This window comes from Musa acuminata, chromosome BXJ1-2, assembly GCF_036884655.1.
Source record: "Musa acuminata AAA Group cultivar baxijiao chromosome BXJ1-2, Cavendish_Baxijiao_AAA, whole genome shotgun sequence".
NCBI classification, from domain to species: domain Eukaryota; kingdom Viridiplantae; phylum Streptophyta; class Magnoliopsida; order Zingiberales; family Musaceae; genus Musa; species Musa acuminata.
The window spans coordinates 24,292,915-24,315,257 of NC_088328.1; the positions used below are offsets into that span (position 1 = coordinate 24,292,915).

A 22,343-nucleotide genomic window follows, 5' to 3' on the forward strand; every position below is an offset into this window, starting at 1 on the left:
TGTATTGGTACCAACACAATTATCGAGCATCAACATATGCATCATCCTCTTTCTCCTTTCCCTTTGCCTCACCTCTCGTTGTTACTCTTCCTCTTCATTCACAACAACTACTCACGACCCCCAACAACATCACTATCTACCACTATCGAAAACGTAATTGAGACATTACAATTATTATTTTGCTCATCATTTTCATACTTCCATCAGTAAAATCAAGAATAAATAAAATTAGATATTTCACTTTGATAACTATAGATATTTTAATATAAAATTTTTAACTCCAGAAATTAATATACTAAACAAATCTAACTATAAAGAATAATATATAAGTAACCCCTCTTTGTACCATCACATTCACATGCTGCTCCAGCTGTGAACAACTCTCGCTTGTTATCCGCAAGTAGCATAGCAATTCTAAGTCGAGGAATCTTCAGCCAGGCCGACATGTTAACAGTCATAAGATCTCTCTCTCTCTCTCTCTCTGCATATATATGTCCACATGAAAACCACCTCCTGTTCCAATAGGTTTCGCAAACACCAAATGCCCCAATTCACCAGAACTTGTTAAGGATGACATGCAGGAAATAAGACCACGAATGGCTACACTGGTTACAGGAATAAGCTGTATACATCTAAATGTTACATTGGGTTTCAGATGGACTAGAAATATGAGAGCCAATGGCTGGGCAAAGAAAGAAACATTGGGTATGCATGTAAGAGGAAGAAAGTTGGGGTCCGGTACATATATACACATTTTTTATGTCAAAAGCCACTAGAATTAAGTTTAAAAAACAGTTGACGTATGCACCAAATTGCTGGTTAGGGTAGTCTTTGGACTCATGACAAACAGCAACCTGCACGAGAAAGGGAAATATCAAATTGGTGGCGAAAACTTGCTCAGATGGAAACAAGGAAGGCAGTCGAAATTACAAATCACAATAATTACTTGAACTCCTATCCTACCAAATTCTGTGGTTGCTGATACTGAAGTTGCATTTGAAGCGACTCTGGAAATGATAAGAGTTATAGTTCAAGTGACTGATGTAAGTGCTTAATCTAAGCTATCCTATTAAACCAGCGGTAATCCCATACTTCTAAGAAGGGATGACAGATTAGTGACAAACAGGAAACGATGCTAAGAAAAAATAACCTTATCAGTTCTCTTTTGGCATGACGCCTTAGGATCTGGCTAAGAAGCGATAAAATCGATGTATTTTTGCATCATGTACTTGTGAAGGTTGCACTTGATCACCAAAGATGGTCCCTCCACATGAACATCGCCTTTTCTTTTTCACTCGGAACAAGAAATCTTCAGTGTCTAGCACATAAGACACCTGAGAAGAAAACAATAAAATTATGTAAGATATACACAACTTACAAATCCAGAATTGAGCAAGGACTGGGACTTCTAGTAGAACTTTCAATCAAGCACCTTAGAAGAACTGCAAGATATCTTGCATTCTAAACCATTGATAACTTGAAACCCATTCATTGCCTTGCAAGTAGCAGAGTACTCATCAGCACCTCCATTTTTGCGTTTATTCCTACCGATCGTCAGCCATTTAAAACATTGAGTTCTGGAAGAACATATAATAAACCACCATGATCCTTACCTTCCAAGGAAGACGCCTTGTACTCCTTTCCTATCTGAGACACTTGACAAAAGATCATTGTATAGATATGCCGAAAAGTTGGGATCTATTGAGATAGCAGTGAGTTCGGGCTTTTCATGTCCATATTCCATGAGCTGAATTGATAGTCGGGCCACATGTGAAGACTGAGAAACCTGAAAAAGCCAAAATATTTGAGGACAGATAAACTATTTCAAATATCCATATTTCGTAAGTGTTTAATTACAGATATTACACTCAACAGGGTGGAATGATGGGAAAAAGGTCCATGTAGCAGACCCTGATTAGTTGGGACATTTATGACCTATTGCTGCATATTCTGTAAGTGCTAATCTATTTCTGCTCAGATATTTGAAACAGGACTTCCCTATTACATTTTTCTAATTGCATACCCCTTTTGGCCTGCTAAAGCAAGATCAATATATGGAATACTACAAAAAGTAGCTTCTAGTACTGACTCTTAGCAGCAATTCCTTGGCAATCAACTGTCCGATGGTGAATCCACATCAGAAAGACATGAATGATGCAACTGGAAATTTATTTCCCTAAACATGCAAGGGAGGAGGAAAGAAGATTGGGAAACTCACACATTCAAATCTGTATATGCTCTCATCATGTAAAAGCACTCGAGCATTCTCGTGATAAACTATATCAAAAGATCCGCCAGCTAGCCTTGATTTTTCATAAGAGTAGAGTTGGAGAATCTTATTATCCATCTCATCTGAGGCTATTGCTTGAAGCTAAAAAATTAAAGGTAAGTGCATGCTTACGGAAATAGGAGGATACAATTCTTCATGAACCATCTAATAGTTTATGTCCATAACTACCTGTTTAACAACTTTATAGATTAGCTTGTCCAATGTAAATAGTACGTAGGACTGAGTTCCAATTATAGCACGGCAATCATCTTCAAACTTCATATTGTCAGCAGAACCATCAAGTAGATTGTATAAAGCACTCATAAACCTGCAAAGTCATATTAGAGACTTTCACACATGGGAATACACAAAAAGGGAGATAAAAGGTCGGAGACATAATTGTCATTAAATGGTACTTGGCATATAAATCAGGAGGGCTTGTATCTTTGAAGCTTCTCTGTTTCTTTTCGGCAGCTAATGAATTTGTCTTGGCTGAGAGTATCCTTTCATACAAAGCCTGCAAAGAATATAACAAAGCTATAAACTACTTTTTTAAATATGGTCCAAAATTAACCAAATGGGAAAAAAAAAAAACAACTGACCTGATGGAGCCGTAACAGCACATAGAAGGAATCATTTCCATAGAAGACACGGGAAGAACTATCTTTTTTATCATGTAATGCTGCAGGCACGTGCCTTGCCAGAGGTTTCACTGTGTGAAGAAAACGTTCTGAGAAAGGTAATGACATAATTTCCCCTTCAACGTCCTGCACATCAGTCATTCCTTCAGCCTCACCCTCACTTTCAGCCTTTGCATCCTGATCATCATGCACAACATCATCTTCTTCCTGCTCATGAACATCATGGGAGCATTCCTCACCATTACCAGATTCACTGACAGAAACATCCTCACCAGCCTCCGATGCATTTTCACTCACCTCTGTAGACCGTTGAGCACTTTCTTCACCCTCATCATCATCATCAGCATCATTCTCTCCTGCAGCCTCACCACAGGAAACCTCAACTTCTCCAGGTTTGATTTGGTACTGTGTGCTGGCACAATTATCCCCCCCTTTAGGAGCTACACTTATAGCAGCATCTTCAAAAGCCGCAAAATTATCCTCTTCAGTATCTCCATTCGGCGACAATTCACCTTCTTCTCTTTCAACCTTGAGGTTGTTAAGGCAAGTGGAACCTTCATTAGGTCCGTCACCTTTGTTGCATTCAGCAGTGCCACCACAATTCACCGATATAATTGACCTTCCAGTTTGTCCAACCTGGATAGACATCAAGTTTTAGATGAGATTGTCAATTCTAAGATAAAACATAAAAATTTTCTTAAAGGGCAAACAGCAATTGGGTTCGTGTATGCATGTATATATATATATATATATATATATATATATATATATATATATATATATATATATATATATATATATATATATATATAATAGTCCTTGAACCTGTAGCCCTTGAACATTAATCATAAGCCATGTACCTGAGCTGGAAAACTCAAAACAAAACTTGCAAATTTATACCTCTAAATAAGCTCGAGGTTCAACCAGCATCTCTGTTCCACAGTGGCTGGTCTGTAAAGATGCACCACCAACCCCTTCCAAAGAAAGTAAAAGAAGTAAGCTTAAGGGGAAACAAAACGGTTATGAGTGTAAATTAAATTTAAAAAAACTGTAGCCCTTGAACCTGATACAGTCTCCAGGTTTGTTCTACTGTGACTTTCTTCAGCTCTGCCAACAAAAGAAGTGTTATCTGACAAATGTTCTGCAGACACATTTTGCACAGTTATTCCAGAGCTTTCATCAGCCTTGGGAGCACTACCCTGTACCCTTCTCTGAAGTGGATTGTTACAAAGATTTCCAACACGATGACTGGCTCGACCCACATCATGAAAACAATTCCCAGCAACTGTTGTGTCTCCATTTGCTAACTTGGTCCTGCATGAAGCCACTTGTTCAGATTGAATATTCTCACCACCATTACTTTGCTTGGTAGCACCTGTGCCATCAGCATCAGGACTCCCATTGCTTTTAACCAAACCAGCAATACTGGATTTGCCAGAATGACTATTAGGTTTTACATCTCGCATGCCTTCTGCACCTCGGTTTTGAGGTTGAAAACCCATTAGGGGCTCCAGAAATGTAGTCCAAAACTTAATGACTTTGTCCACCTGATCCAAAGATGTGCAAACTTCTCCACATGAATATCTAATGATCCGATATAGATCCTCATGGATATCTAGATCTATATACTCAAATTCCATATTGGGAACTATAGGCTGCCTATTTTTGGCTGCAATGGAAAGAACAATGTCATCTTCCTTCTTCATCTTGTCATTAATTTCTTTAATCTCAGCCAGCAAAGCTGCTCAGACAACATATGCAAGATATTATACAGGGCTACATCAATAGAATGAATTATAAAACCCAAATTTAGAACTTATCACCTTAAAAAAAATATTTTTATATTATACCAAAACAGTTATTAAAAGATAACATACATACCTTTTGTGCTCAAGCTCTTTGCATCCTGTTGCTTGAAATAGAAACTACGGTGGTCAAGTGATTTGTGATAGTTCTTAGCATATATTTCTGCCCAAACTTTATTAAAATCTGAACGGCACCTAGTCCATTCCTCTTGCTTTTGCTTCAGGCGTGTTAGTATGACTGGCAATGAAAGACTAGAATTCTTGCGAAGTACATCCATGACATCAAGACCATGGTCTCCATATAATCGTTCAATGCATCTCGAATTCAAAGCTATTTGAGGAGAGAAACAAACAAGAAAATCCAAAACAAAGTGATTAAAAGCAGAAAATTCAGAACAACATAACTATATGTTGAAAGAAACCTAATACACTTGACAAGAAATACGTCATCAATTAAATATCAAATATACTAACAAGTAAGAGTGTCTTCAATGTGAATTGGATTCTCTGATTTTACTGGGTCTTGCATCATCTCTAGCAATTCCTCCACTTGTTTAGTTGTCGCATTCACCGATTCCAACAACATATCCAGCTCAAATCTGAAAACATCTCATGGAGAAAATGGAAGTCATTGATAGGTGACGTAGTCGTTAACTATCACAAGACTGGTATGAAGTAAACCAGCTGAAATAAAGAACAATATACAGTAAAATAGCAAATCATCAACAAACATTTGGTAAAAAGCATTCTTGTCATGAATGACTGAACTCTTGTCTATCAATATTTGGCTGCGAAAGAAGGGACAATAGATTTGAAGTGTCTAAGCTAGTACCTATCATCTTCGCATCTAAATAAGCTTTCTTCATATTGGTTTTTGCGCATGTGCTTAAAAGAGTAGTCCTCACTTCCTGAAGTCACTGATACCCATACATCATTTAATACTGACTCTCCAAGTTCAGTCCTTTGGCTAGCAGGAGGTATTGAATACTGACAAGCAACAATCAAAACAATGAACATGAAAAGTGAAGACAAGTGAAACATATAAAATTGCAAAAGAAAAATAAAGTGCAACAATTACATTTTTTGGCAGAAGACAGTAACTTGGGCTACAACGTTGACAATTTGAAAGGTCAAGCTCTGAAATAGGTTTCCATAAATTATATTTTTCTTTGTTTGAAATTAAAGGAGCCTTGTGAGCGGCACCTTTATCACCTCTTTCTCTTTCAAAGTTTCTCTCTCTTTCAAGATCTTTCTCCCGATCATTTATTTCATGGTCCCTTTCTCTGTCTCTATCCTCTATCTTAATCGGCGTAGCCATGTGTCCTTCATTGCACAGGAATTCTGTTAGTATTAAGCAACAACATACTATTTAATGAACTGAACAGAAATCATATATTTAAAATTCTTGAACTTCTTAAGTAGACAGAGAACAGCTTTCTTCTCCAGAAAAAAGAAGTCAACCAACTTTAACTACAAACATAAGGGAGAAATAAGTTCTGCAGACATACTTTTGTTGATTACACCTTTAAGAAATCCATCTGCAGAAAAGGTTTCATTTAGAAAACTATGAAGGCCTACAATGACTAACAATATCATAAAAAAACATGTAAAAAATAGATGGACTCCCAACAACAGGAAGATGTATAAACCCACCTATATTCTCACAATGGGCCAAAAATTCATTGAAACCTTCCATGAGATCTGGATACTTTCCAAGGATGTCACTTACCTGTAACAGAAGGCATGAAATTTCAGAAGCAATAAAAAATCCTACATTTTCAAGTGCTAAGGGTCTATGATAAAGAAGTTAACACAGAAAGGCACAATTTAAGCAGAACTTTTTAAAGCATTAAATATTAATGGCAATCATCATCAGATTCTCTCATTTTAAAAACAGAAACTATCAGGTGCGGCTACAATTATTGCATTTCACAGAGAAAAGAAATTGAGTCTTATGTATGCATATCTTAATGTCTGTATATATATAACACTAGTTAAAGTTTGTGTCTAACACTATGCATATATGCGATCCATTAATAAAATGACAGAACTAACAGAAGCTTCATTCATGATTTTTAATATACCCTGTTATCAAAATTTTAAGAATTGCAACTGATTATAACATGTCATGATACAGTATACACAATTGATTTTTACACAAAAATGTATCTCAAAAAGTTTAGTCGTATGCAAAAACAGAATGTAGGTATGAAAGAGTTACTAGCTTCACAGCCAAAGATACATACAATTAGAGATAAAATGATAAAAGAACCAATAGAAACTTGACTATATCTCTACAGATACATGGAGTTTATCATAAACACAAAAAGTACGTCAAAAGTATATCTTTCATGAAAAAGAAATTGCACCTGATTCAGCCACCATTATCAAAATGTCACAAATATCAAGTAAATGATGCAATGAATTGTAAGCAGTTAGACAAGCCTTGTGTTGCTAGGTCAGGTATGTACTAAATTAACCTCTAGATGCTATCATCTCATCTCATGTAGCAGCTTAAGAAAATACTTCTAAATTTCCACTGAACATATGCAATAGCTCATCCCAGAATAAGACCATCATTTGTGATCAATATTTTTAACATAAGACAACCTAAAGTATCCTCTGTACATCTAATCATAATGTGCTTCGAATATGAGGCCTCAACATATGTTTCTGTCAGGCATGCCAACAGGGTCCGTGTTGTCTGTCTAATTTTTCCTACTACAGTATTGCTCCACATTCAACCTTGAGTCCAATAAGGGTGTTGTAAGATAGTTCAGCAGACAGTTCTACTTGGAATGCTACAAATGTTCATGGGCATATTTACATATTTTCTATGGTCATTCAACATACTATCTCTGAAAAATATTCTGGGGCAGTCTCTTCGGGATCAGTAATCACATTTTGTAATACATGCACAGCATTGAGAAAGTGCATACACTGGCCTTATTAGAAAACAGTTGCTTGAATTGTTGCTTAAAAGATTAATTTTATGGTTTTGTTTGTTTCACATCTTAATCATCATTTTCATGGTGATAAATTTTAGCCGTTTGTTTGTTTCACATCTTAATCATCAATTTTATGGTCATTAAGCATGTTTCAAGCAGAAAGGAACTCCGTGTAACAAAGGCACATCAACCACTGGGCCATGAGCCACACATATTGCCCACCATGGAATGACTCTATACAGTTCTGGCTCTTGACGAGGGCATTAAAGTTTTTCATGGGGGTGATTGTGATACCCAATAGTCCACATTGAGAGTTGATAATGAGTTGGAGTTTGTAAGCCTATCAGGACAAGTTGTGACAACTTTCCTTGCACTAATCAAGGAATGGCAATAGTAGGCCCAAAAATCTTATTTTGGGAAGAAAATGGCAAGTTGATGTACAATATGTGGATTCTATTTCCTATGGTAAATACAATGTCCTTTGACTTTTATCCAGCTAACATGGATAATCTACAATCTCTAAGAAATCATGATTCATTCATTCAAATGAGCACACTTTATAAGCTCATTTCATAGTAGACCCTGTGGTATGTATTTCTCAGCCATCACATATCTTTATGCATTATTATGTCAAACTTAGGTAGCAGATTTAATACATTAGATACTGAGTCATTCAAAACATCAAGTTATTTAAAATTGAAGGTGAAAAATATAAAGGAGTAAAAATATAAAGATACTTCAAGAGATCAATTATCACAAGTAGAAATTGTTGGGCTTCAAAGTAAGAAGTTACAAGACCAGCACAGTCACCATAGTTATGGATGCCTCAAGAATCAAAAAGCGTACCAGATTCTTTAGTTCTGTTCTGTTTATTATTTCTTTGCTGTATATGTGAAGGCATTGCAAAAATTCCTGGTATGTATCACGGTGCAACTTCTCCTTGACTTTCTCACAAAAGTTAAATTCTCGGGTATATACACCTGTCACATTGAAATCGACAGAAGATAAAGTATTACAAGAACAAAACATTTGTCTTAGAGAATCATTAATTGCTTGTATGAGCTTTAAATAGACAACCGAAATGTACCCAGCTAATGATAAAGCTAACCAAGTAATTTTAACAATCACACTCTAGGACCTAACTGCACGAACACTGCAACTTCACTAGACAACCTTCCGGCCTCTCTCCCAATGTAGATATCTATTACTAGAATCAATTTCATGGGAGTTCAGTGAAGTGTATATTTACACTTCATCAAGCCCACAGCAAGCACTAATCAAAAAATGAGCCCAGAGAATCATCAAAAAGTGTTGAGAATTGATGTGATGATATAGAATCCATAGTAACAGTCAACAACTATAGCAGAGATGGAAACATACAATGCTCAGGGTTAAATTATAATACAGCATCCGCCGATAAGTGAACACAGAAACATAACTCTTTTATTTTTTTAGTAAATACATCACACTTGTAAACAATATGGTATGATATTGATACCACAACCAGAGATGCATTCAAAACTGACATCTAAAACAAACAACAAACGGTAGAAGACTCACTCTTCAAAGCATTTTTATCATCAAATTGTGAAGCTGAAATGCTATTCATGGCAATATTACCGCCTTGATGCATCGGCTCAGCAGTAGGGTCATCCACCCTTCTAGATGGAAGTTTACGCCTACACTGTTCATTGTCTAAATCTCCACTATCATGCTCCAATTCCTTTTCATCACGTTCATGATATCTTTTGTCCCTATCTTCTTTCCTATCCTTTTCCTTCTCTGCATGCCTTCTCTGACTATCATGCTCCATATCAAGACGATCAATGCTTAAGTCACGGTTGGCATGTGACGTATAAGCTTTCTCTCGCTATAGAACCAAAAAGCAAGAATCATATTATTTCAAAACACAAAGATCAGATATTGAATTTTAAATTGTCTTATTAACATATGCACACAAAAAAATAGAAGCACAAAACATCTGGGTTGAAACATGAACCATAAAAACTCTATAGAGAAGTAGGATATGACATCTTCCTTCAGTAGAGACCAGAAGTGAATGCATTTTCAACACTCAATGGTCAAAGGTGTCTCTGTTTAATAGAACCATTGTCTTTAATTGCAACCAGTAACTTGTGAAAAAAAAAAGTGTACCTTATCTTCCCTTGCTAAAGGCATCACAGGGCTCCTCTCATCTCGGTGTGCAAAGGATCGATCAGGATATCCAAGATGTGGAGCATATGTTGCTGAGGCATCAGGCAAAAAGTGTGTGAATTCCTCAAGCAAATCTTGATGATTCTGAAAGAGGGCTGCTACCTATAAACATATACAATCAGGCGGTTCAAATCACGCATACTTGTTAGCATAAACCACAGCATAGAAATTGGGAGCAAAATACCTCTTCGTAGACCTCACGGATTGGCTTATTCTCCCTTCGATACATATTCAGAATATCTAAGAATGACTTGTAAACATGTTCATCATTCTGAAAACGACTCTGCATCAGAAAATACATATCACGTGAGTAGCTATTGAGGTGCTAGCAAAACAATTCTAGGACTAAGATAACTTTTTGCTGCATGTATACCTTGATTTTGTTAACAAAAACGATTGCTTCCTCAAATTCGACTGGTTTCTTTTCTTCCGGTAGCTTAATCTCATATCCCTTTGGCAAGAAGGTGTTGAAGCCTAGGATTAGATCCCGGTGCCCCTTAAATAATTCCTTCACCCTCATGATAACCCCATTCGTGTCAATCCTGCAAGGTATTCACAACAAAATAGACAGATAAACAGAACAAAGAAGCATTAAACACGAGTCTAACGGGAAACAGAAGAAAGGAAAAGTTGGAAAAATAATGATAGAGATGAAATTGAGCTGAACCTCTGGCTCTTGAAGTCCTTCATGACCTCAAGGAATTCATCATATTTCTCCCTTTTGTCATGAAATATATCCTTCACAGCCTTCAAATAGGCTAGGGCATCATTAGTCGTCAGCTTGGAAGTACTACCAGCTGCTGCTGCCGGCGCCATATGGGTTTGCCAAGACCTGTACAAACGCCACCAGGATTCATGAATCACAACAGATCCAAGCACGTATCAAAATTTTCCTAATAAAGGATGAGAATGACCAAAACTAGCAAGACTGGTCGAAGGGGAAGGATCAATTTTTCGTCCCTCCTCCAAATTCTGCTCACATGAAATTTTATTTTTATGTTTACCTCTTATATCTCAGACAAGAAGGGCCACCAAAGTCAAGTACTGCATAAATCGAAATAATCGGAGAAAAAAATCGCATTCATCAGTAACAATACCGCCCATCAAACCGACAACACCACCCAAACAAACCAGAGTGAAGTCCGCTCCTTTAAAGAAAGAAAAGTCTCGAAAAGCGAATCGATAAACGAACCAACTGATACGATGGGCCGAGGAGGAAGAAGAAGGAACCTACGGATCCGCTCGAGGAACGTTAGGCCACTTGAGCTGAGAACCCATCAAAGCCTCCTTCCGTGCCCCTTCCGACCATCCATTAAACAACCAAGGTCAGCTTTAACCCACACCAAAATCCTCTTTTTACCCTATTTACACCGACAAGCTGCGAATCAAACCCCGAAACGAGGCGAGTCCTCGATATTTCTCCTCTCTGCACCTCCTTTCTCGGCTCAAATTCCGATCAAACTCATACGAAAGAGGCAATTCTCCGGGATCAAGGTGAAGAAAGCTCGCGGTAGAAAAGAAGGCGGCGCTGACGAGATAGGAAAGGGAGAGTAGTGCGAGCTCTTCTTTGCCCCTTTCCACGGATTAAAGGAGCAGGAGGAGGCGGACGCGAGCGGGGCAGAGAAGAGAAAGCTGAACTAAAATCATACAACAGAGACGAGGTGAGAGCTCCCTTATATATATCCGTGAAGTTACCGAAACAACCTCGGTCCGGAGACGGCCCTCTCACCCGAAAGGCCGCTGATGAGCCCGTCTTCCCCGTCCGATCAAGTGACTTGCAGCGATCGGACGGCAGAGATGTGATATACTCTAGGGTGGGCGGGGTGGTGTCACCGACAGCTGCGATGAGGTGAGGTTACCCTCCGGGTCTGGTTGCGGTGGGGAGCCAAATGTGGGGGCTTCTAGTTTAGTTTGGGACAATCTATCAGGCCTTTTAGCCCACGTCGATGGATGCTGATTTGTGCATTAGGGAATAGATGACAATATAATGAGTTAAATCATTGAATTTACCATGTTATGTATCGAGATAATTCATATCAATTCTTGTTCTCATTCTCCTACCCAAATAAATGTTGGGTGTATCACAATTACATGAATCCAAACAATTTTCTAAGGAACAAACATGGCAAAAGAGAGTGAATCATTTTGATTCGTTTCCTTCTCATATCAGTTCCAACTCCGAATCGAATGCCCAAATTAACTCAGATATGCTACAGATTTTAATAGTGTCATAGGTGCAATAAGCCAAAAGGGGGTACAAAGGGCCACACGCATCGATATGCATCCTAAATGTATCCTTTCTTGTGGTTATAGCCACAGCATCAGCAGCTACTCTGGAGATGCTCTTCCCTGCAACTTCAACGCTTTGTTGATACCTCTTTTAAACCATGGCCTATACTCTTTGACATCACAGTTTCATGTACACAAATGGGTTGAAGCATTTGCCGACCACACAAAATTGTAATATATCTACATCATTTACAAGCTGCTCATGTTTAAGGAACCTCTCCCAGCACAAAGATAGTTTGGAAGTATGGAATAATGCTACCTTGATTGGTAGCTTCTAATGTTCAAAGTCACAATCAGCAGCATATCAGCCAAAATTCTTCTTTAATTGAATTTTGAACATCTGTAAATTTCTCACCAAAGAAGTCAACATTCGGTGGTCTTCGAGAAACTGGTTCGACCAAGAAAAAAAAAGTTTTTATTTCCAGGAGAAAGTCAACTGTACATGCGCCATAAGCACCAGTTAGAAAGGCTAGGTTCCAAAAGCTTGTTGAACAACATATCTCAGAGGTTGCTCAAACATTAAGAACAAACTCAAAAGAAATACAGACATGAGCAAAAGCGACATTCCGAATGAGTTGTGCTTGTTAATCCTTCTTTCTCGGACATGAGGTTTGAAACGCATTAGCTCCTTGCACAGATCATCATGATCCTGAAAGAGAAATAGCAACTTGGAAACCACGAGAGGTAAGTGCGATTAAGTCTTCGGCGAGGAAGAAAAATTTGTAATTAACAAGGCATCTAATGTCACGATACTCTTACATTATGGTAAATTTCTGGGCGTGTCTGCTCCTTCTGGCTGAGAATGTCAGACAATGACAGGTATAACTGGTAATCACGAGCCTGAAAAAGCAAGACCTACTGATCATAAAAGATGGAATGAAGTGGCATTTTGCTGAACCATTTGAAGTATGGTTGTACTTTAAGATGCTATCACTTTCTACATCCCCTTAGAATTTCTTGTATATGTAAATATCAACACTTCTACCAAAGCTAGTAGTATTCCCACTCCAATAGGATTACACTTTTATTCAAGCCACAAATTGTCTATTTAAAAAATATCAATTTATTTATGCCATTAAATTAATATTGGTTAGAGATACAGAGCTGCTTGACCAATTCACTAGCGATCAAAAAAGTTGTTGATGTCAAGGCAAAGTAGGTATGTCCAGTTAAGATGTCCGGAAATGATAGTCTACTGTTCCCATTCCCCACTGTGATCCGACTGACAAAAAGAATCTAGATCAAAGATTCTTTTGAAGTGATCTCTCTTTTTGACTTAAGATTCTAGTAATTCATTTCTTATGCAAAACAAGAAACTCTCTGTGAAACTGTCATAGTCATGCTGGCCATGATACATAATAATCTTTATTCACTTCCTCTTTCAAAATTTATACCGTAACTGTAATGCAGAAATACCTTCTTGAACTTTATTCTGAAAGGTTTTCATCGTGACTAATGATTTATTAACCCAAACCAAAATGTGACACAACACAATGACAAACACACAATCCTTGGTGGGAAACAATTAAACATCACTTTTCAGTCCATAATGTGCTTCAGGATTTTGCAACATCACTCAAATTCTTCTAAATGTTAAATAGAAACAAAAATCAAACAACAAGCAACTAAAATAGACCATCTAAATTATCTGTTGAAACATAAGATTCATGCGAGCAAATTTAAAAAAATTATGTATGCCGTAAAATTATTGCTGGTCCTCATCCTCTAGATGAACTAAAATCATTGGTACCATAGAACTGCCACTTACACAATTAGTAGCGCTGAATGGGCGAGTGGAAGCAGAAAGATCATTAGGTTAAAGTAATCCTTACAAAGAATTTCTTTCTAGCATGATGGGTACATTAATTATCAAAGATGGCTTTTTTGTGATCAAAAGTGCCTAATGCAACGTTCTTTAAATTTTACGTGCTTGAAAGAAGTGCCTAATGCAATGTGCTTTATGTTCCGAGTCCTCAATATCATGAAGACAGAATAAAACTACTTTTTTTTTCGACTCACCTTTACTTTCTTCACAAAGTCGAGAGATTCTTCAAACGTAACAGGGTTCCATCTCGACAGGAAGGAATTGAAGTCAAACATCAGATTTGGATTTCCTGTGAACACAATTTTCATCCCGGACATCTAAATGGTGCAAACAGCATAAAATTTGACGGTTAAGAATCGATGTGGATAACTTAAACTGTACAAATTAACCAAAAATGATGATGAACAAAGTTTATATTGGCAGCAAAAGCAGAAATGGCATCGATTACTATAATCTTATTATTAATCGAGTGAACAAATGGGGCAAGCCAAATCACTTGTGGTCAAATAGGCTAGAAGTAACATCCATATTTGATCTTCGTTTTATTCAAACATAACAAATGAGTGAGCGAACTACATTCCCTCAGAAGAAGAACAAAACGTATTGCATCCTCTGGCCAAATCGGGACTTTATCCCGGAGGAATTTTGATCTTCGAACAAAAATTAAAAAGTGACAGCTCCTCCCTTCAATCAGAAGAAATAGCCTTGAGTCCTCTCCTACCATAAAAATCAAATATTTCTTTTCTTAAAATAAAATATAAACTGTACATGTATTCCTAAAAATTGAGAAAAGGGGACAGAACAAGCCCCGAGTTCTACGACAAAAAAAAAACGATATTTAAGTCAAATGGGATGAAAACTAGAGAAGAACAACGATCATTGCAGAAAAAGAACACCAAAAATGCAACATTTACGCCCAGAAATGATGGTAAGAAAAACACAAAAATTAAAGGTTTTCCTCCAAAAGAAAAGAAAAGCTCATCATTCTCAATGAAACTGCCAGAAATTTGTGCGCGATCGGGAGATGGGGAGGGGAAGGGTATAGAACTTACAAAAGCAGAGGATTGAAGAGGTGGGTAGGGAGAACCCCAGCAAAATGGGTAGCGGAGGGGTGGGAGGAGACGAACGGGGGCAAGACTTTGATTGTCAGTCTAGTCACCGCCGTGTAGTTACCGCAAGCCAAGCCAAGCCACGGCCGGGAATCGTGCGCTTTTGCAGCCGTACGCCGGTGGAGCCCAATCGAGAAAACAAAGTAGAGGTGATGGGCCCACATAGCTGGCAACAGAGAGGAGTTTGGACCTTTCTTCCACGTTGTATAATTGCTGCAGGGGTTGGGTTGGCTTCTCTTTTTCTTTTTCCTTAATAAACTCATTTTTTTTACTTATCAAATTAATATATATAATAAATATCAAATTGGAATTTTCTTTTTTCCTTTTTCCTTACATTTATATCTTGTAAAGTATATAGAATTAATTATATGTTTAGTCATTTAAAAATGGATTTTGTTTTGTTCACTTTTCTTTCTCTCTCTCTCCAGAAACAACAAGACGAGAGATTGAAACAAAAAAATCAAATAATTGAGATTTATTATAATTTTATTTGGTTTGAACCAAATTAGCACAAATCATGAGTTTGTTTGGTATTAAAAACTCCATGTCTTCTAATGCAGATGACAATACAAACGATTGGTGGCTTAATCTTGACCAAGTTTATAATATAATATAAATAAATAAATAAATGATAGAAGTCACCGACCACCTAATTTTGCGTTATTTTTTATTCTGGAAAGGTGGCATCAGACGGCTCGTTCTTATGGGTTGTAGTTCTGCTGTCATGGTAAATGATCAGCTTGTCTTCCCATAACCCTAAGCAAACCAATCAGGATTGGATGAGACTTACTTATCCAACACGTTCAAAATCGATTATAGTTAATTAATTTATAAATTCGATTTAATTCAATTGAATCGAATTAGAATTTTGGTCCAATTAGATTGATATAATAAGATTTATGAATTTAACCTTAAAATTTTAGAGTTTTTGAGATTTCTGGGCCAGTATGATTGACTAGTTTGAATCAATCAAGAGCTTAAAATAATGAAGTTGGTCAGATTAATATTTTTTTAAAAATTAAAGTTGATTTGTTTTGATCCGAATTGATCAATTAAATTAAATAAAAATACTAGTTTGATTGAGATGATTCAATTTTAGTTTGGTCAATTCACTTTGAATTAAGATATAATGAGTCTGGTTTCGATTAAGATAGACGTTATTAACATACAACATATTAGATATTAATTTAATATAAAAATATATAATTATCAAATCATGTGTTTATGTGTGTAAATGTATGTATGTATGTATGTAAGGTATGTTATCATTGAATTCGGCATTCGGATGAGCCAACTCATGTTAGAAAATACGATCATTCATCTCAAAGTCACACGCGATCGTGTTTGTAACTCATAAATCAAATTCGGCTTTAAACATAATTTGTTCGGCCAAAATAATTCTAATTAAGTTGTTGTGATCTCTCCGATTTCGTGCCCACTCATGTTGTTGTAATGTCCCAAGTCACGTCGTCAGAGAATAGCCACCCATTTCTTTTCGCATTACAAATCCAACACACCTTTATAATGAATAAACATCGTTTGCATAAAAATGATGGAAATAACTCTTCCAACAACAAAAAATAATAATAATAATATACCCAAAAAGAGTCACGTCGTATGTCGAATCGCAAGCCTCAGTAGTAACTCCATGACAGCACCAGAATCGCGAGTACGGTTCTCGCCCACCATCCCACCTCAGATATGACACTGCTCCTATTCTGCATTTACCGGAGTGATATAGAGGTGAATAAAATCTTATTATCACAAGGAGGAAAAGACATTTCATATATAGTAAGGATAGATAATGAAGACGAGTTTTGATCTCAATCACCAAGTCATCCGGTTGTGGCGCCGGGCTGGGAACGTTCTCCTCTGGGGGTGTTGGTACAGCCGGTGCCGGCGGGCTGTGCAATGTAGGAGCGGGTGCTTGTGCATGCTTCTTCTTATGCCTCCTCCTCCTCCGGTGCTTCTTCTTACTCTTTGCAGGAGCAGGTGCAGGGCTGAGCTCGGGCGGTGCCGATACTGGCACGAGCGCAGCTGGAGCCGGGGTTGGCACTTGCGGCGATGGCGGTGGAACGGGTGGCAGAGTCGGTGGAGGCACAGCCGGTGACGGCGATGTTGGCGGCGGTGAAGTAGGCGCTGGTGGTAAAGGTGCCAATGCCGGGGGAGGCGTTAGCGGTGGAGGTGTGGCTGGTGGTGGTGGCAGCACCGGTGGGCTGGGTGAAGAAGCCGGAGGTACTTGCGGGCTTGTTTGGCTGGACGTAGGTGGCGACGTGACCGGAGCTGTAGCAGCGGTGGGTGGTGGTTGTTGAGATGGTGCAGCAGCCGGTGCTTGGGCTCCGGCGATGCCGATTCCAATGCATGCAAGCGACATGAAACAAAGAGTAGTGCACCACAAGGACTCCATCGATAGATGAGGGTCGAGGTGTGTGTGTGTGTGAGGGATGCACGTCCATCTGGTGCCGCATATAAAGAGATCTGACAGCAGCTCGATGGTTTGCAGGGGGAAGAAAGCAAGGAAGGTGGTTGCGTTGGAGGAGTAATTAAAAGGACAGCAGAACAACTTGATGGAATGATTTGGGTTGGAGACAACACATCATTACCTCCGATCTGGTTTGAGAGCTACAAGCAAGTTAGAACAATTTGAATTTGCTCTTCATGTATTAATACCACAAACACAGCATCATCCAGTTGGGCCTTTCAGGAGTTACAGGTACTTGTTGATGGATCTTTTCTTGCTGGAAGATGAAGTGTCAGCATCTGAAGGAAGATGCTTACCACCAACAGGTTTGCTAGTTTCTGAAGAAACCTTCACTCCAAATCTTTTACCACCTAACCTTCCCAAGAGATTGATGAATAAAAATTGTATAACTTATTTATTTATTTATTTATTTATTTATTATTATTATTATTATTATACTTGCTCCAACTGTGTAGGTGTAATCACTGTACATGTCATATATCCTAGTAAAAAAGACCTTCAAAACTCCTATTTGCTTATGAATATTTCTTTTATTTTTCCCCTTGAAAAAACAAACATTACAATTGTAAAACAATAAAATTTTATTGTTTGTGATCATTGGTCATATTTTTAAGATGGTATCAGATGAGATCAGTGTATATTTTTTTCGATGTTTAATTAAAAATATTATGTAGTATCATTTTTCATTTGAACTTGTATCATACATTCATATTTCGTTCATGCAATATCTCAGTACCAAATTACTAACCTTCTTTTGAATTTAGTTATCCGCTTCGAACTCCCTTCTAAAGAATTCCGAGAACTAATTCTTTTTTTTGTCTTTGATTGTTAATAACCTTTTTTTGTGATTCATCTGTCCTAATATAGTTTGGCCATCAAATGCATGGATTAGTGAGGAAACGTCAACTTCTTACGAAACATTTTCATGCCAAGACCAAGATTCTATACAACATAGACAACAACTGGAGTATGGAACGTAGTCTTGAGAGGAAGTAGGGAGGAGTTGAAAGAATCATCATCTTCAAGTTTCCTATGATCCATCAAAGAAGCCATTAGGTTTTAGGAACACCGGGATACATTGCTAATTGATACGACAGTGTTATGTGTTCAATGCAAGAGCGGTTCAAAATCATGCTTCCGAAATGCCAGAAAAATAAATGAAAATTTGGATCCGATCCTGTTTGAATTTAATGGGTACAAATATAAGTTTGACCAAAAGTCAACTGCTGTTCTTGGGGTCCAATTGGATCACAGATCTGATTGACGACTCCAATTGGACTGGCTATACTCCGAACTGAATTCTTGGCTCCCAAATGCCAACCGCTGAAACAATCTGATATCTGCCGTCTGTCCCACGTTGAACACCTCGCTTTGACCCGGTTTGACACCGTTGTGGAGGTCAACGTCGCTCAAACTATCGAGAACTCTGACCACCTGCAACCAAGAACACATGAACATGGCCACACCAGAAATCCAGAACTACCCAGGATGTGATGATCGGGTGATACCTTTCCCATTCGAGGCCTCATTGCTGCGGAGTGACGGGTACATGCGGCAGCTGCTTCGATCATCCGAAACATTTCGGTGTCGTCGTAGGCATCTTCCAGCCTCGAATCGGGTAGTTCTCCGAACTCTCCAGTTTCGATGGCATGGGCCAGCAATGGTCGAGCCTGGAAGATCACAGTTCCAGCTGACGTCTGAAGAGGTATAATAGCAACATGTTGATTGTATCTTACTCACCCACTCAACGAGGCTTTCATCGCCCAAAGGACGAGTGCCATCAACAGGCTTTCTTCCGGTGATGAGCTCCAGAAGCACGACTCCAAAGGAAAACACGTCAGATCTCTCGGTCAGCTTGCCACTGGATGCATATTCTGGGGCTAAATATCTGGAAACACCAAACCCTATCATCAGATCGTTTAACATGCTGGGTTGTATGCATGCATGCATATGTTTCACATACCCAAAAGTCCCCATTACACGTGTGGTCACATGTGTGCAGGCATCCATAGCCAACCTTGCAAGCCCAAAGTCAGAAACCTGGGAAATGAATCAACACGAGTTACTAACACGACCAAAATAAACACTAACACAACCCCTGTATTGAGGATAACCTGAGCTTCAAACTTGTTGTCCAATAGAATGTTCGAAGTCTTTATATCTCTGTGAATAATCCTTGGATGACCTGGTCAAAATCCCAACAAGATGAAGAGAGAAACAGTCAAAGCAGACGTGAGAACCAAGTTTTAGTGAGGAATTCATACAATCCTCATGCAGGTAAGCTATGCCACGAGCTGCACCAGCTGCGACTTTAACCCTCGTTGCCCAATCCATGGCCGGACCTCCTTTCCCTGCAGATGCTAATAAGCTATTTTTGACATCAATGACATGAGTAAAAGGAAACCTTACCGTGAAGATGAGATTCGAGTGTTCCATTGGGGACGTAGTCATACACGAGCAGTCTTTGGTTGTCCGAGATGCAGTATCCAACGAGCGAGACCAAATGGCGATGGTGGACACGGCTGATGATCTCAACTTCGGCTTTGAATTCGCGCTCTCCCTGGCCACTGCCCACCTTCAATTGCTTCACAGCCACTTCTCTTCCGTCGGATAAGCACCCTTTGTAGACACAACCAAATCCTCCTTCCCCCAAAATATTCTGAGGTGAGAAGCCATTGGTTATCTCGTACAGCTCTTCGTAGGAAAACCACGACGTTGCGCTACCTATCGTGCTGGCTACCATCGACTCAGATGCCAGACTTCCAGACTTGTGGTGGTTGTGGTGGTGTACAAGAGGAGCCGATGGAGACCTCTGGTGGGACGACTCTGATAAGTAGAACAATGTAAAGGAGGTCAACTATGGCCAAAGTGTTGTCTGCTATTGTCGATGGGAATTACCTGACATTACTGAGGACTGGTATGGTGAAGACATGGCAAAGCCTGATTCATAGTTAGCAGGTGGCTTCCTTCGCTTTCTCCTTACGATCCACGTGATGGCTCCTAGCAGGCCAAGTAACACAACAGCAGTTACCAGCGCAACAGCTACAGCAGGTCCAGCCTTCATGCCGCCATCTCCTGAGGATTGGCCACTCTTCTGTCCCACATCTGAAGTAGGAATTCCCGACCCGTTGGAACTTGGGCTGATCGGATCAGCTGGAGCTCGATGTGAGGCAGAGGGAGAGGGTGAAGGAGGAGAAGGGGGTTTGGGTGGAGCAGGAGGTGAACCGCCCGTAGAATTACTGGGAGCAGGGGCAGGAGGTGATTGGCTGCCAGGCGGCGGGGGAGAAATAGTAGGCGGCGGTGTAGCCGATGGTGGAGGCGGTGGTGAGTTAGTGGGCGGTGGTGTAGCTGATGGTGGTGGAGGAGGAGGAGCAGCTGCAGGAGGAGTGGAGGCAGAAGGTGGTGGAGGCGGAGTTGAAGCCGGTGGAGGAGACAATGCCGGCGGTGGAGGAGAAACAGATGGTGGTGGAGGGGCCGGTGGCGGCGGAGAAGTGACAACAGGTGGAGGAGGAACATCCGCAGGGGGTGGTGGTGTTGGCGGCGGTGGTGATGCTGGTGGTGGAGAGGGCGGGGTAGGAGGAGGGGCATTGGGAGCAGGGGGTGGTGAGTTGGAGGCGGGAGGCGGGGAGAGGGAAGTAGGTGGAGGCGGGGAAGTTGAAGGTGGTGTCGCTGACGGAGAGGGTGGAGGGGAGGACATGCCTTTATATTTTTCAAGACAAACAAATCTTCTTTCCGCCGCCGGAAGAGGAGGAGGAGGAGAGCGTCAGACTAGTTTGAGCTCCTCCCCTTACATTAACATTCTCCAAGATTGCAATGCCATCGAACTCACAGATCGATACCCATCGAACTCCAAGATTGCAATGCCAAAACCCCAGTAGTAAATTTAGCACACAGCCACAGGCAAATCCATCCAGAACTCACGACTTTCTCTGCACAAGAGTTGAAAGATCCCACCTTTCTCAAAATTTGCCCGACACAAGGACCGACCAAGAGCGTTCCCGATCCCAAAGCGCCAAGCTCCACAGTCCAAAACGAGCACTGCATTCCGCAGCGAATGCCCAACCCCAAAAACGCGACCTTTTCCCGAACAAGCTCCGCCGAGTCCCACCTTACCTTTATCAAAAGATTCCACACCGGAAGGGCGAACCATGAGGAGGAACACAACTCGCACAAAGTCTCGGCCGACCTCCTAAGCCTGCCAGCTCAAGTCGAGCACGTCGCCAAAAACAAATCTCCCATAAAACTAAAGAATGCCCCGAGCTGTAAACAGAGCAGACCACACCTCCTCGCCTCTTTCTCCGCAGACGTGCCGACAACTCAGTCTTCGCCCCCTCTTGCGTGTGTGTGTGTGTATAGAAATATACAGAGACAGAGAGAGAGAGAGAAGACTTTGCTTGAACACACTATCTTCTCCGAAATAGCCTGGAAGAAGTTAGTGACCTTCCTCCAAAGGAAGAGAAATCCTAATTAATGTGGTTTATACGCTCAATATTTTCTATTTAGCAACATAAATGTGGTTGGAGTTGTAATGACTCAAAGGTTGGCAAATCAAAATATCATCATTATTTAACTGTGCTACTTTGTCAACCTAACATGCAAATTCCAACAACTCACATTGCTTGCTTAGTGGACCCGTTAAACATGGAACTCGAACATGCATCACTGGGTGTCGTCAATGCAGAGCATTCAGGCTTTGACCTTAACGATTTATATTGTACCCAGGTTGTGCTAAGTTACAATGAATCAAAAATGATTCATACA

At 39.7% G+C, this 22,343-nt stretch overlaps 4 protein-coding genes across 15 annotated transcripts; all 4 read right to left on the bottom strand.

Annotated features, from left to right (window-relative positions):
* Positions 1–576: 576 nt before the first annotated feature.
* Positions 577–11,541, bottom strand: LOC103975938 (paired amphipathic helix protein Sin3-like 3). Of its 11 annotated transcripts, none has more exons than XM_065094237.1 (24): positions 11,112–11,541; positions 10,545–10,709; positions 10,251–10,419; positions 10,062–10,160; positions 9,818–9,979; positions 9,224–9,533; positions 8,510–8,643; positions 6,369–6,444; positions 6,224–6,253; positions 5,794–6,038; positions 5,548–5,702; positions 5,190–5,314; positions 4,792–5,046; positions 3,974–4,651; positions 3,811–3,884; positions 2,872–3,546; positions 2,686–2,786; positions 2,459–2,597; positions 2,219–2,371; positions 1,614–1,786; positions 1,433–1,544; positions 1,151–1,334; positions 964–1,007; positions 577–854 (listed from the first exon to the last, which is right to left on the bottom strand). In XM_065094237.1, exons 1-22 carry the CDS (start codon positions 11,153–11,155, stop codon positions 1,179–1,181), a joined length of 4,230 nt encoding a protein of 1,409 aa, XP_064950309.1. In that variant the 5' UTR covers positions 11,156–11,541; the 3' UTR covers positions 577–854; positions 964–1,007; positions 1,151–1,178. The 11 variants fall into 11 exon arrangements, with proteins under 11 accessions (XP_064950309.1, XP_064950306.1, XP_064950311.1 ...); XM_065094234.1 differs by having other exon boundaries at positions 5,794–6,056; positions 11,112–11,520; XM_065094239.1 differs by having other exon boundaries at positions 5,794–6,056; positions 11,070–11,520.
* A 1,017-nt stretch (positions 11,542–12,558) lies between these two features.
* LOC103975937 (paired amphipathic helix protein Sin3-like 4) lies at positions 12,559–15,183 on the bottom strand. Its single transcript, XM_065094243.1, has 4 exons — positions 15,044–15,183; positions 14,186–14,708; positions 12,926–13,006; positions 12,559–12,815 (listed from the first exon to the last, which is right to left on the bottom strand). The coding sequence occupies exons 2-4, from the start codon at positions 14,306–14,308 to the stop codon at positions 12,636–12,638; spliced, it is 384 nt and encodes a 127-aa protein (XP_064950315.1). The 5' UTR covers positions 14,309–14,708; positions 15,044–15,183; the 3' UTR covers positions 12,559–12,635.
* Positions 15,184–16,567: 1,384 nt separating this feature from the next.
* Positions 16,568–17,556, bottom strand: LOC135602238 (lysine-rich arabinogalactan protein 19-like). Of its 2 annotated transcripts, XM_065094247.1 has the most exons (3): positions 16,932–17,556; positions 16,699–16,818; positions 16,568–16,617 (listed from the first exon to the last, which is right to left on the bottom strand). In XM_065094247.1, the coding sequence occupies exons 1-2, from the start codon at positions 17,505–17,507 to the stop codon at positions 16,735–16,737; spliced, it is 660 nt and encodes a 219-aa protein (XP_064950319.1). In that variant the 5' UTR covers positions 17,508–17,556; the 3' UTR covers positions 16,568–16,617; positions 16,699–16,734. The 2 variants fall into 2 exon arrangements, with proteins under 2 accessions (XP_064950319.1, XP_064950318.1); XM_065094246.1 differs by having other exon boundaries at positions 16,568–16,818.
* Positions 17,557–18,736: 1,180 nt separating this feature from the next.
* Positions 18,737–21,881, bottom strand: LOC103975934 (proline-rich receptor-like protein kinase PERK9). The gene is made up of 8 exons (XM_009391078.3): positions 20,481–21,881; positions 19,992–20,408; positions 19,847–19,933; positions 19,697–19,767; positions 19,546–19,622; positions 19,323–19,470; positions 19,091–19,252; positions 18,737–19,016 (listed from the first exon to the last, which is right to left on the bottom strand). The coding sequence occupies exons 1-8, from the start codon at positions 21,277–21,279 to the stop codon at positions 18,831–18,833; spliced, it is 1,947 nt and encodes a 648-aa protein (XP_009389353.2). The 5' UTR covers positions 21,280–21,881; the 3' UTR covers positions 18,737–18,830.
* Between the last annotated feature and the right edge of the window lie 462 nt (positions 21,882–22,343).